At 48.3% G+C, this 13,686-nt stretch overlaps 1 protein-coding gene across 1 annotated transcript; it reads right to left on the bottom strand.

The window, feature by feature from the left end:
• Positions 1-819: 819 nt before the first annotated feature.
• On the bottom strand, positions 820-13,686 carry LOC307202982 (SH2 domain-containing adapter protein F-like). The gene is made up of 7 exons (XM_079953478.1): positions 13,387-13,686; positions 10,698-10,827; positions 7,500-7,724; positions 6,397-6,603; positions 4,802-4,925; positions 3,412-3,531; positions 820-2,250 (listed from the first exon to the last, which is right to left on the bottom strand). Exons 1-7 carry the CDS (start codon positions 13,681-13,683, stop codon positions 2,043-2,045), a joined length of 1,311 nt encoding a protein of 436 aa, XP_079809604.1. The 5' UTR covers positions 13,684-13,686; the 3' UTR covers positions 820-2,042.

The raw sequence follows: 13,686 nt of genomic DNA, 5'->3' as shown, positions 1-13,686 counted from the left end.
CCGGGTCACGTGGCCAGCGTGACATTGCTGCTCTGGCGAGCCAGAGCCGCACACGGAAACGCCGTTTACCTTCCCGCTGGTAAGCGGTCCCTATTTATCTACTTGCACCCGGAGGTGCTTTCGAACTGCTAGGTTGGCAGGCGCTGGGACCGAGCAGCGGGAGCACACCCCGCCGCAGGGATTCGAAACGCCGACCTTTCGATCGGCAAGCCCTAGGCGCTGAGGCTTTAACCCACAGCGCCACCTGCGTCCCACCTATTTATCTACTTGCACTTAATTGTGCTTTCAGACTGCTAGGTGGGCAGGAGCTGGGACCAAAGACAGGAGCTCACCCCGCCGCGGGGATTCGAACCGCCGACCATACGATCGGCAGGTCCTAGGCACTGAGGTTTTACCCACAGCGCCACCCGCTGTGTGAATATATGCTGCCAAATCTTGGCCGCAGCCATGAGTGTTGCCAGAGTCACACCATCCACATGTCCAGCAGGTTGGTAGCAACGTAACCCACAAGGCCACAAAGCAAACAACACACTGAAAATAAAGACCTCACAGGATTTCTCATTATGATATGCCCCTCTGGAAGTTTTGCACAAATCCAGAAATTTACTGAATAAGTTAAATAATAAGCCCTACGCTTTCAGCAATAAGAACTAGATGGTACATCTGTAAGCATGAGAAAGATCATTCAGGCATTCTCAACAGCTACCAAATTAAGCACAAAATAGTTAGAGGAGTCTGGGACAGCGGGAGAGAGCAAGGATAAGCTCTGAGTGCCCCTGTTTACTGTTGACGGTGTAGAGGACAGCAGCAATCAAGGCATGCCATGTCATTTGTTTTTTATTTGAAGGAGCTAGAAACAAAAGACCACCTGACTAGTACCAAATGAGGGTTTCACAATGCATCCTGGGTAAATTCATTACACATGCAAATCTTCCCACCATAGGGACATAAGAAGCTGCCTTGTACCAGGTCAGACTACCCATTCCTTTTGGTCCATGCCACTGTCTACCACAAGTGGTAGTGGTTCTCCAGGATCTCAAGCACAGGACTTTCCTGTCCCTTGCCCCATCTGATCATTTCAGTTGGAGATGCCCAAAATTCAGCCTGGGATCTTCGGCACGCCTTTGCACCGAGCTCTAGTTCCTCTATCTTTCTTGTCATCCGTTCTTTTTGTCTTCTCGGTTCACTGAATCTCTGCCTGGAGGCTGGCTGATGGGGCCTTTTGGAAGATGATGAGGTCCAGTCATCAGAAGAGCTGGCTGAAGGCAGGCTGCTCACATGACTGAGAACAGAGACCTGGATTTGACTGATAAAGTAACATCAGGAGAGACAACTCCATTCGGGGGAAAGGCAGATCCTATTGAACAGCAACCAGTCAGAAATCCCGTGGATAGTTTCGTCTGCTTGCAGGAAACTACGAGCTTTGAAGCTGCCGCAGATAGAGGTCAAAATAGCGAGAGGGTAGTCAGCAAGTTGTGAAACCAAGAGGAGGTTGGTGGCTGGTTGGCCCTTTTGCACGCGCCGTCTCTTGATTTCTCGTCCCTTTACAACTCTCAGTCAAAACACGAAAGCTATCTCCATAGAACAGTACCATGCTTCATGTGGTGTTGAATGATATGAATGCCTAATCTGTGATGTGCAGGCAACATGTGGCAAATAGGCCTGCTGGAAGTGGCCCCAAGGGAGTCAGATGGGAATAATGGTGTAGGGGGTTAGACTCCTTCACACTTGAGGTGCCACCCAGCTTTGTAATTCCAAGTCCTCCTCCCTGAGAACTGGTTTTCTCCTTCTTTGGGGGGCCCGCCCTGAAGATGTCAAGAGAGTTAACTGGCACCCAACGAGGAGGGCCTGGAGTCCCAACATGCAAAAAGCCTGGTTTCTCCTGCAGATGCAGAGCTGAGGATGGAACAGTTCCGAGGTCCGTTTGGGTGGCCTGTGCCTTCCAGCCTCATCTTGGACGCCTCCTCTTCCAATCCATGCAAGCAACTGCAATCCAAAAATGTTCTGCTCTTGTCCAACGCTCACCCGTCCTCTGCAAGAAGTCACTGCTCAGCTTCAAGGCAACTGGAGGGTTGCGTGGTAACAGGATAGAGCAGGGACATGTGCTCTGCTCCCTGGATGGGCAGCTTGTGGCTGGCGTAGTGGTGGATGATCTCAGGGACGTTGTCAAACGGGGGGCTGTGCTGGCCCAGGACAAACTTGTGGTCTTCAGTCTGCAAGAGCTTCATGTGAAGGAAGCCTTGGCTGCTCCTAGGGGAAGGAATGACAGGAGAGGGTGGGTCAGCAGTGGGTTGGATCAGAGGTCCTGGGCCTCTTTCTCTCCCAGCCCTCTTCTCCCTGCTGAGTAGCCCTCTCTCAGCTGGTTAAATCCTCGCCTCTCCCTGAAATTCCAGTGCTGATTGACCCCCATGTATTGAGCTTTCTCCTAAGCTTAAAAGCAGCATGGGATAGGGAATTTCCATCAAATTCCTCTTGTGTAGCTTGGTGGGGGAAAGGGGACTGGATCTTTATCTGGAGCTCCATCCCTTCTTCCTGCTGCTCAGTGGGAGAGTATAACGTGGGCCCTGAAATACTAAGCAGTGGGCAGGAAGCAGACCAGAGGTGCAGATTGCGTACTTCTGTAAAAGAGGCAAGTTTCTTGGAGACTATGCATCCTGACCAGAAAATGTGCATATTGCCTAGAAAATGTACAAAAGGCGGTTGATATATATGCACATTCCCGAAGGCTTGTTGGAGATTATGCATACCCAAAGAATATACAAAATTCATCCACGATATGTACATTTACCCAGGGGTCAGCAAACGTTTTCAGCAAGGGGATGGTCCACTGTCCCTTGTGGGGGGCTGGACTATAGGAAAAAAATGAACGAATTCCTATGCCCCACAAATAACCCAGAGATGCATTTTAAATAAAAGGGCACATTCTACTCATGTAAAAACACACTGATTCCTGGACCGTCCGCGGCCAGATTTAGAAGGTGATTGGGCTGGATCTGGCCCCTGGGCCTTAGTTTGCCTACCCATGTGTTTACCCATGCCAGTTTGAGAATATGTATATTGACCGAAAAATATGCACATTCCCCTCTTCATGGATGGTTTATGTGCAGATTCTCCATGAGGGCTGGTGAATGTGTATAACGTACAATTCTAATGCATATTAACCACTCAAATTACGCTCCCCTTCCACTTACTATTATTCCCTGATGGTCTCGCATCCACTTACCAACCAGACCGAAACCTGCTTAGCTTTAGCAAGTTCCAGATTGCAACCTTTTTGTTGCATGACCCCATTTACTTCATCCTAATGCTCCCTGAGCCCCTGCCAGGCTTTCCCAGCGAAACTCCATGAACTACTTTAGTCAGCTCAGAACAGTACGATGCATACAGAATCCTCAATGCTCACTCACTCACTTCAGGGAGAGGGAGAAGGCATCATGGCTGCTCTCGCTGTTCCGCACCAGGTAACTGGCTTCTCTGCAAAGTCGTAGTAGCCCCTCGGCACCCACTCGGCTCAAGGTCCCATGATACCACCTGTGGAGGAGAAAGGAAGTCATCCACTCAAACCCCTATAGAGAGGTCCTTCAGGAACCTTCGGCTGGAGAAGTGAGATGCTAATCTAATTTAAAAATAAACTAAATAATAATTGTTTGTGGTCCACATGCACCTACATACCAAGGCATGCATTTATCCACAAGGAGCCATATAAATAGAAGACACCTGAAAGTTTTCAGCCTGGATTAGGTACCACCTTTGTCACTTCAGAAAGATTCAAAGGGAGGCTCCAGAATGAAACTCATGATCTCCGATGCACAACTAAAATTGATGGAGTGGGCTTAGGACTCAGTTGGAACAAAGGTTCTCTCCCCCGGCTGTGGATGTTAAATTAGCATAGCAAAGCTAAGACAGGTGTGAAAATCACCCGTTACTGCTGCTGTGTATGGCTATTGTTCTTCTACTGTATGGGTGTGGGGAACCTTTACTGGCCTTAGCTCTCCACCCATGCTGAGCCAAATGTGACAGGTAGGAGGCCCCCGCCCACTTGCCAATCCCCTGATGTCACTATGATGTCAAGCGATGCTGCACTTTGAAGCTCTGGTTGTTGAGACTTCAAAGCACAGCACAGGAACACCCAGGAACTCACTTTACACTCCTAACTGTTATTTGGGGCCCTGCTCTTATCAGCCCCACAGCATCTGATGAAATGGGCTTTATCCACACAAAAATGGATGCCACAATGAATCTTAGTCCTTCAAAGAGCCATGGGTCTCATTTTTTGAGCTCGTTTCACTACTGCCATTCTTGTCCAGATTGTGATCATCAGTCCCTGCTTATTGGCTAAGAGAAGAAGAAGAGTTTGGATTTGATATCCCACTTTATCACTACCCTAAGGAGTCTCAAAGCAGCTAACATTCTCCTTTCCCTTTCTCCTCCACAACAAACACTCTGTGAGGTGAGTGGGGCTGAGAGACTTCAGAGAAGTGTGACTAGCCCAAGGTCACCCAGCAGCTGCATGCGGAGGAGCGGAGACGCGAACCCGGTTCACCAGATTACGAGGCTACTGCTCTTAACCACTACACCACACTGGCTCTCACCAGAATGAGTTTTGGGGCGGGACATTGGCTTGGTGTCAACAGAAATGGCCAGAGCAGAATTTTGCTGAAAGTGTTGTATGCCTACCACGCAAAGCTCAGCAGAGGAAGGTGGATGGGGTCAAGTATGTGGTGTTGTCGGTGCCCTGGTGTGTGATCAGACATGCAAGTGTCCCTGTCCCAGCCTCCTCTCCTATGCTCAAGCTACTTACGCTTGGCTCTCCAGCGGCAAAGTAGGATTCACGCGTTCACCGAAAGCTAACCCATGCTCCATGCTCAGCCAGCATGCGCTACTCCTCTTCTCTGGGCAAGGCTGGTTCTTCACAGCTCCCTTGCCTTGGGGCAGAAAGACACGAGTGTGCATGAAATGAGGAACATGTGGTGGCGAGTCCCAAAGTGCAGAACAAGAGCAACTCAGAAAGCAGGATAACGGATTGGGGAAGAGCGCAAGAAATGTGGGAGCCCGAAATTTATAGTGCAACATTAGGGCATGAGACAAAAAAGGAAGAAGGTAGAGGTGGGGGGAAAGTGACAGGAGATCACACGGCAGGGCTATCCAGTAAACATGCAAAGGAATTGAGCTAACAAAATACTGTCCTGATGCTGGGAAAGGTTGAGGGCACAAGTAGAAGGGGATGACAGAGGACGAGATGGTTGGACAGTGTTCCCGAAGCTACCAACATAAGTTTGACCAAACTGTGGGATGCAGTGGAAGACAGGAGTGCCTGGCATTCCCTGGTCCATGGGGGGGGGGGGTCACGAAGAGTGGGACACGACTAAATGACTAAACAACAACAAAACCCCACTGAGCACCATGGGGCTCACTTCTGAGTAAGCGTGCACAAGGTTGCACCACAAGGCCTGTTATGTAGTCTGGGAGATTCGCTGCAAGCAGGAAATATACCCCCTGATCACTGGAGGCCCCATCCCCACCTTTTTTAGTATCTCAGGGCCAAAACATGTTTTGTCTAGTTCCATGATTCCCCCCCCCCTCCGGGTTTGGTGTGTTTTAAGGCAACTTCAGGGAGCTAGAGGGATAGGGAAATGAGGCCTCTTTAAATCTTTCACAGCCAGCCACTCTAAAACCACATATCTCTCCAGCAGCTTTGATTCTCAACAGGGAAAGGATGTGGGGACCACATATGCTTTCTACCATGGAGTGAGTCAACCAACTCAGGAGGAGGCAATTTTGAGTGGACAAATTGCTGGCCAGAAAAGGGTTCAGTGGCCCCTTGCATTCTTCCCTGCAAACCGATGCCCCCTGCGACTACAGTTGTACCTCGGGTTAAGTACTTAATTCATTCTGGAGGTCCATTCTTAACTTGAAAGTGTTCTTAACCTGAAGCACCACTTTAGCTAATGGGGCCTCCTGCTGCTGCCGCGCCGCCAGAGCCCGATTTCTGTTCTTAGCCTGAAGCAAAGTTCTTAACCTGAAGCACTATTTCTGGGTTAGCGGAGTGTGTAAACTGAAGCGTATGTAACCTGAAGCGTATGTAACCTGAGGTACCACTGTACTTCCCTTAAAAGCCTAAAAAGGAGTCCAGTAAAAAGTGTCAGTCACCTAACTATGCTGTGTAGCCCTTAGCCTTTGAAGTAGGAGCTGCCCATTTTCAGATTCACCATGAGGACCAGGAACTTTATCTTTAAATACAAGATAAAAAAAGAGATTTTTGGGACCCTGTGTTGTCTTGCATGTCTGTGCAGAAATTGCTGCCACGCAAATGCCCAGACCCTCTGCCTATATTATCTCAATGGCTGGAGCATCCCTATTCCCATCCCAAAGCTTGTGTGGTTTGTGGATACCCACTACTGACATCCAGGGGTCTGGCCAAAGCTTCAGGGTCCTGGAGGCTGGCGCTGATATCCTGGAGGCTTGGCGGAGCATCGGCCGGCAGGCATCTGGCGCTGATGCTCTGAAGAGTGGGTGGTCCCTCAGCATCCATGTGGTTCGCAGAGCTGTCTAGCTGCCCAACGGGCGGGGGCCATGGCAGCTCCTGAATTCCTTCGATTTCAACTGGATGAATCATTAGGAGAGAAAAGAAAGAATTCTGGAGGGAGGCTGGCTAGATATTTCCAGGGAGCAGAACAATGCCCTGGTTATAGGGTGTCAGCCTTGCTGACTAACAGCCAGCATAAATTTCTGAATGGGAAAGGGCTTAAAGCCCCCTCCCAAATAGGTGCTCAGCTCAACCTGTCAGTCCTCACAGCAACATAAAAAAGACATTTGGACATCCAGCCACCCAGGCAAAGTGATGGAATGGCCAACCATCAGGGATAATGGAAGCTGTAGTCCAAAGCATCTGATGCGCACCAAACTGCGGAAGGCTGGTTTAAATTTTAGCTTGGCTCTCCATCCCACCACGAAAACATAAATAAAGCAGATTCTGTTAGGGACGGGCGAATCTGTCATATTCAGTTTCTCAGTGTTTGTCAGGTTTCCAATCTTATGTTCAGTTTGCTACATTTCCATATAAATTTGTGATCTTTTGGGAAGTCCTTGTAAAAATTCATCAGAATTTTAGTCTGGATTTCTCCTAATACACATACTTTCGTGTGCAATTTTGCCTAATATACGCATTTTCCCATAGCAAGATTCCCTAATATAATGTATTTGGAGTGTCATTTTCAGTAACACGTGCATTCATATGCCTGCTTTGCCCTGCTATCTGCATTTTTGTACATGTTACGTGGCTGCAGAACTGCATTACAACCTCGAATCAGTTTGAAAAACAGCTGTGTCTCAGTTTGCCCATTGTTTCAGGAAGTGTAAATTTGGTAGGTTCGGCTTTAAATGAGAGCTGAATTGAAATTCCATCCTGGCTCCCTGTCTTTTGTCTTATGCATGCCTAATCCCACCTATCCCCCAAACCAAAAAAAGTCCCTGTGCCAATGCTCCCTTTGGCTACTTGCCTGCAAATACCCTGGAGATACGCTCCTTTTTCCACTCCCAGGGCTGATCATATTCCTCCGGTGGCCGCTCATCGTCTTCCGGCAGCCACGAGTATCGGCACTGAACGCCAGGTGGTTGCTGGAGGTCGGGGTCCATGCAGTTCTCAGGTGCTTCATAGGGAATGTCATATAAGTGCAGAGGTTTTTGAGCAGCTAGGGCATCATTGGAGCCGGTTTTCTGGATCTCTGGTAGCAAAGAAGGAAAGATTTCACTTTAAAGCAGGCTTGCAAATAGTTACTAGCCTGCAAAAGAATTTTACCTGCCTGCAGGGAGCTGGCAGAAGAGGGATAGAGAGCTCCCTCCCTCCTGCAGCAGTTTGCGATATCTTTTTGCAGGGCACAGAGAAGGCATAGAGTGCCCCAGCCCACTCCTGTGTCTGCATGGGTTTCCATGCACTTGTTTGCATGCCATTCTTTTTCACTTCTTATGGCTGCTGCTTAAAATGCAAGGCCATTTTAATATCCAAGCACAATTCCAAGCACAATTCAAAGTGTTGGTGCTGACCTTTAAAGCCCTAAACAGCCTCGTTCCAGCATACCTGAAGGAGTGTCTCCATCCCCATCGTTCAGCCCTGACACTGAGGTCCAGTGCCGAGGGCCTTCTGGTGGTTCCCCCACTGCGAGAAGCCATGTTACAGGGAACCAGGCAGAGGGCCTTCTTGGTAGTGGCACCCGCCCTGTGGAACGCCCTCCCATCAGATGTCAAAGAGAACAACAACTACCAGACTTTTAGCAGGCATCTGAAGGCAGCCCTCTTTAGGGAAGCTTTTAATGTTTAACAGACCACTGTATTTTAATACTTTGCTGGAAGCCACCCACAGTGGCTGGGGAAACCCAGCCAGATAGGCAGGGTATAAATAATAAGTTGTTGTTGTTGTTGTTGCTGCTTCTGCTGCAGCTGCTGCTGCTGCTGTTGCTGTTGCTGTTGCTGTTATTGTTATTATCCCTCCTTGGATTCCAGATTTGCACCTCTGGGATTTCACATGTCCAGTTAGAAACTACCCAGTTCCTTATAGCACACTTGAATTAATGGCTCCTCCAGTGACCTGTTGAATACTGAATATTCATTGACTGCACAAAGCATACGTGGTATTTGGAGGCCATTCAAGTCTTTATTGAGCATTCCTTCTGATTTGTTTATGGGGCAGTTATACCACATCTGGAATTCCACCTGTATCCTTCCCACTGACAATTCGTAGCAACCCCCGCCGGCAGCTGGGGCAGAACTTTTATTAAGAGATTGCCCAAAGTTTTTGAGCTTTTTTAAGGAGATCAGCCAAAGTTGTTGCCTTTTTTAAAAGTGGATTTGTTCCACTAAGGTAGCAGAGCACTTCAATCCACTTGAATTTCCCAAACCTACAGTTCAAGTATGCATTTGAGCCCTTCCTGCAAAATACTGTCAGTCTGGACTGCTGCAGGTTGCTTTACGTATGCAGTGACAGGCAGAGACAGCAGTGACCATAATTAAACTTTCATATTTGGGGCAACTGTTAAGTGACATGGTTAGGAGGAGGAAGAGAAGGAAGAGAATTTCTTCCAGAACAGGACTGCCTCTTTCCATGTTTGTTTTTATTTTAAATGCAATGCCACATTTCTGGTGTTGCATCAGAACAGGACTTGAGGAATCCACATTCACTCAGCCATGAAGCTCCCTATGGCAACTTTTGGCAGCCGCCCAATCTTTCACTGGAGTGAAAGATTATCAGTCATGGGGGCATGGAGAGTGTGTGCATGAATTTAACAGCGCTCAGCTTTTTATTTTTTTGTAAGTTGCTGTTTTGTTACTGTTGATAATATGGTTTTATAGATTATAAATGCCATATTGATTTGTTAATCACATGAATTTTGTTGTAATTGCAATATTTAGCTTATTTTTAGTAGCTGCATTGTTGATAGTATTTTATAGATTGTAATTGTTTTCTTGATGATTTGTTACTTATTTTATATCACTGTATTTGTGATGCTCCATTATGTTTTATTGGGACACGGGTGGCGCTGTGGGTTAAACCACAGAGCCTAGGACTTGCCGATCAGAAGGTTGGCGGTTTGAATCTCTGCAACGGGGTGAGCTCCTGTTGCTCGCTCCCTGCTCCTGCCCGCCTAGCAGTTCCAAAGCACCTCAAAGTGCAAGTAGATAAATAGGTACCACTCTGGTGGGAAGGTAAACGGCGTTTCCGTGCGCTGCTCTGGTTCGCCAGAAGCGGCTTCGTCATGCTGGCCACATGACCCGGAAGCTGTACACTGGCTCCCTCGGCCAATAAAGCGAGATGAGCGCCGCAACCCCAGAGTCGGCCACAACTGGACCTAATGGACAGGGGCCCCTTTACCCTTTATTATGTTTTATTATGTTTTTGTCCTTTCATAAAGTTGGAAGGGACCCTTAGGATCATCTCATCCCACCCCCACATTTTTTGTAAGCCGCTTTGGGATTCATTTGAATGAAAAGTGGCATAAAAATACAACAAATTGAACCAAATCAATCAACATCTCAGCCTAACCTTCCTCACAGGGTTGCTGTGAGAATAAAAGGCAAGGGCGGAACTGTCTATTCTGCCTCCTGCTCACTGGAAGAAAGATGAAATTTAAATGTAGTAAGTGAACGAATAAATAAATAAATGTGGCCTTCAAGGAAACTTAACAAAATTTCAAAAACATCAAACATCAGAAATCTACAAAACAGAAAATATCACAAAACTCTGAACTCACAGCTAGAACAATGAGCATGCCACTACTGCAATTTTTTTCTATTAAATACTTTCTACTAGTTTAGTGAATGTACAGAAGCCAACCTGGAAACACAATAAACTGAAGGATGAAGTTGAAACAAACAAGTACTGAGTGTAGGAAAATAGAAGATAATGAAATAAAGATCACTCAATAGATGTCTTTGCACTAGCTCAGACCTTCCCCAACCCAGTTCTCTCCAGATGTGTTGGACTACAGCTCCCATAGTCTCAGACAATTGGCCATACTGGCTGGGACTGATGGGAACCGGAGTTCAAAATACCCAGAAGATACCAGATTAGAGAAAGCTGCATCAGAGAGCATCATTATGTTCCCTATTTCAAAGTTTTCCATCCGACACTGCAAAGATAAGTCTCACTCCAGATCTGGGAGGTCAAGAAACACAGAAGACTTAGCATCCAAACAGTACTTTACCCGCCAGCAACTTCTGAGCTTCATACGGTTCCATATAGCCTTCGCTTTTCACCCTTTCCTGCTCCCCGGTTTGACAACTAGTTTCTTGTCTAGTATCAAACGGATCTGCATAGTCCTCCACAATCATCATCTGAAAGGGAGAAGACGACCCAATTAGTTAGAAAAGTATGGTGCTGTTTACACAGAGTCAGGCCATGGCTCCATCTACTTTGGTACTGGGTTTCATTGTATTTTACCTATTGTTTGTAACATGTTTGCTTTTTCGCTTTGTGCTTTAAATCCATAATCATGTGGAACCTGAAAGCCAGGGCAGCTAGTCTCCTTCACCTCATGGAGGATAGTCATGATGGAAATGTTCTGCCTCCCCTGTCAGAAAAGGTTCTTTATGTTTGCAACAACTGCGGCCCGTGTTTTGTTAGCCACAAAATGGAAAACGAGCGAGGTCCCAACCCAAGAAGAATGGCAACTTAAGTTGACAGAATATGCACAACTTGCAGACTTAACATATAAGAGAACAAGAAGAACATATGTTTTAAGAAGATCTGAAAACATATACTGAATATATGGGAAATAATTGTGTACAGCTGAAAACGCTGGCAGCATTAAGATAAATTCAACAGCGTAAATAAGTTTTGACAGATGCAATAATGGAAAACCGATTGGTATAGCTTTTGTAAAATATGCAGGGATTTATAATATGTAAAATGAACCATGGAAAGAGAAGAAGGGAAGTCATTGATATCTTAAGGATGTCAAATGTTTATTTTAAACTGTAAAACAGAAAATGTTACATATATATATATATATATATATATATATACACACACACACACATATATATGGACACCAAAACAGCAAGCAGTCGACATGACTTGTCCATACCTGGGAAAGCATTTATACAAAACCAAGCTATGTAAGCCGGCCTCTACAGCCCAGTTAACTCACCCTTGGCTTGCAGGCCCCTTCCCAACTCTCACTGTAGGAGCCAACTCCTAGGGGCCAAGGTACCTTCAACCCCCTCCCCCCAATAAATTTCTGAGGGGGCCAACTACCCCCAAAAAGTTTGTGGGCATTGCCATTCAAATGACATGCATGCGCCATGCCTTGTGGTCAATTATGTGGGTCGAGGCTTACCGCCCCCACCCCCCAATATTTTATTAAAGTTGGCACCCCCGACTCTCACCCATCTCCCCGATAAGGGAGAAGCTGACAGGCGGGCAGTGTGAGAAGCCTCCCCTCTCCCAACGAGCTAATCATCCCAAGCCCACCGATCAGCAGCGCACCAAAGCAAGCCAAAGAGTACATCGCAAAAGCAAAGGCTTAAACATATGTGAACTCATTCATGCAGCAACTAAGAATCAGTCCCAGTGCTATCTTGTCTACCAAGGTGGCATTTACAGGCCTTCCAGAACATTTTCGCGGTTTGGTTCCGCACAGGAGAGCGCTGTTGCACAGCACTCAGAATCTACTTGTTGATTTCCCAGAAGGATCTGGTTGGCCACTGAAGAACAGGATGGAGGACTAGATTGGGCCACTGGCCTGATTCAGCTTGGCTTTCTGAGTTTTTATTCTTATTCTTTATTGAATTTATATACCGCCCTATACCCCAAGGTCTCAGGGTGGTTCACAGAAAAGATCAACATAAAAACCACAATATACCGGTATACACTGGACGCTCGGGTTGCGAACATGATCCATGCGAGAGGCACGTTTGCAACCCGCAGTGTTTGCAACCTGCAACCCGCACATCTGCGCACGCGTGGGTTGTGATTCGGTGCTTCTGTGCATGTGCAAAGCACGATTTAGTGTTTCTGCACATGCACAAGCGCCAAAACCTGGAAGTAACCATTCCGGTACTTCCGCGTTTGGCGCGGTGCGCAACCAGAAATCGCACAACCCGAAGGGCCTGTAACGTGAGGTATGACTGTATAATCAAAATAAACAACAACAACAACTCAATAACACCCCCCCCCAAAAAAAGGAGCCAAACAAGAAGTAACTTTCTAATGCTGGAGCTGTGGCCTCCAGGTCTTGCTGGACTCCCATCCTCCCTGACCATTGGCCATGCTGGCTGGGACTGATGGGAGTTGGAGTCCAGCAACATCTGGGGGGCACTGCATCGGCTACCAGTGATCTAGGGGGCGGGGGGGGGGGAGGATAAGCAAATCCTGGTAACCTGTGGTGCCCAAAGGGCCATGAGTCAAAAAGAGTAGCCAAGGACGTGTCTATGCAAAACAGAAGACAACTACTTTGATTCCTGCCTTGCAGGGGTTGGACTAAATGACCCTGGGAGCCCTTTCCAACTCTAGAATTCTGCGATTCTAACAACTGGGGGAGAGACCCGCTTCGAAACTGCTGGCGAGGTGGCCTCCGGTCCATGCAGGGCGAGGGCACGGTCCTATACACGTGAACTCGGAGGTAAGCCCCAGTGGGCTCCCGGCTGCTTACCTCCGGGGAAACGTGTCTGGGATCGAAGCCGAGTAGTCTTGCCCCGCCCGTCCCCAGGCTCCTTGTAGCGTTTTGCTGGGACAAGGAGAACAATGGGGGCTTACTTCCGAGTAAACAGAGCCAGGCTGCAGGCTGAAACGAAAGCCTCCCCTCCCTCCGGAGAAAGAGCATCGTGTAAACAGGGGCACCTCCGGCTCCAGCTCCCGCCCCGGCAGCCCCCCGACGGAGAGGGCGGCCCCACCTTTTCTCGCTGGCCCTGGGCATCGCCGGTCCCGGAGGCCGCGGCTGTTTCGGCCGCCTGCGCCGCTTCCACCCGGATGAGGCGCCTCCGGGGCGATCGGCAGCGGCGGCCGTCGGGGTCGGCGGCGGGCGCGGAGTTGGCGGCGCCGCCCGCGTAGGGGTCTTCGAAGTCCCGCTCCCGCTGCAGCCGGTAGGCAGCGAGCAGGTCGGGCTGCTCGGGGCCCGCCGCGTAATCCGGCTGCGGCGGCGCCGGCTTGGCGCTGCGGAAAAGCAGGCGATCGCGGAGCCAGCGCGCCATGGT

The sequence above is a fragment of the Podarcis cretensis genome, assembly GCF_951804945.1.
Source record: "Podarcis cretensis genome assembly, chromosome: 14".
Lineage (NCBI taxonomy): Eukaryota > Metazoa > Chordata > Lepidosauria > Squamata > Lacertidae > Podarcis > Podarcis cretensis.
The sequence above is the reverse complement of the archived record's forward strand: the minus strand, read 5'-3'. Positions and strand labels throughout refer to the sequence as shown.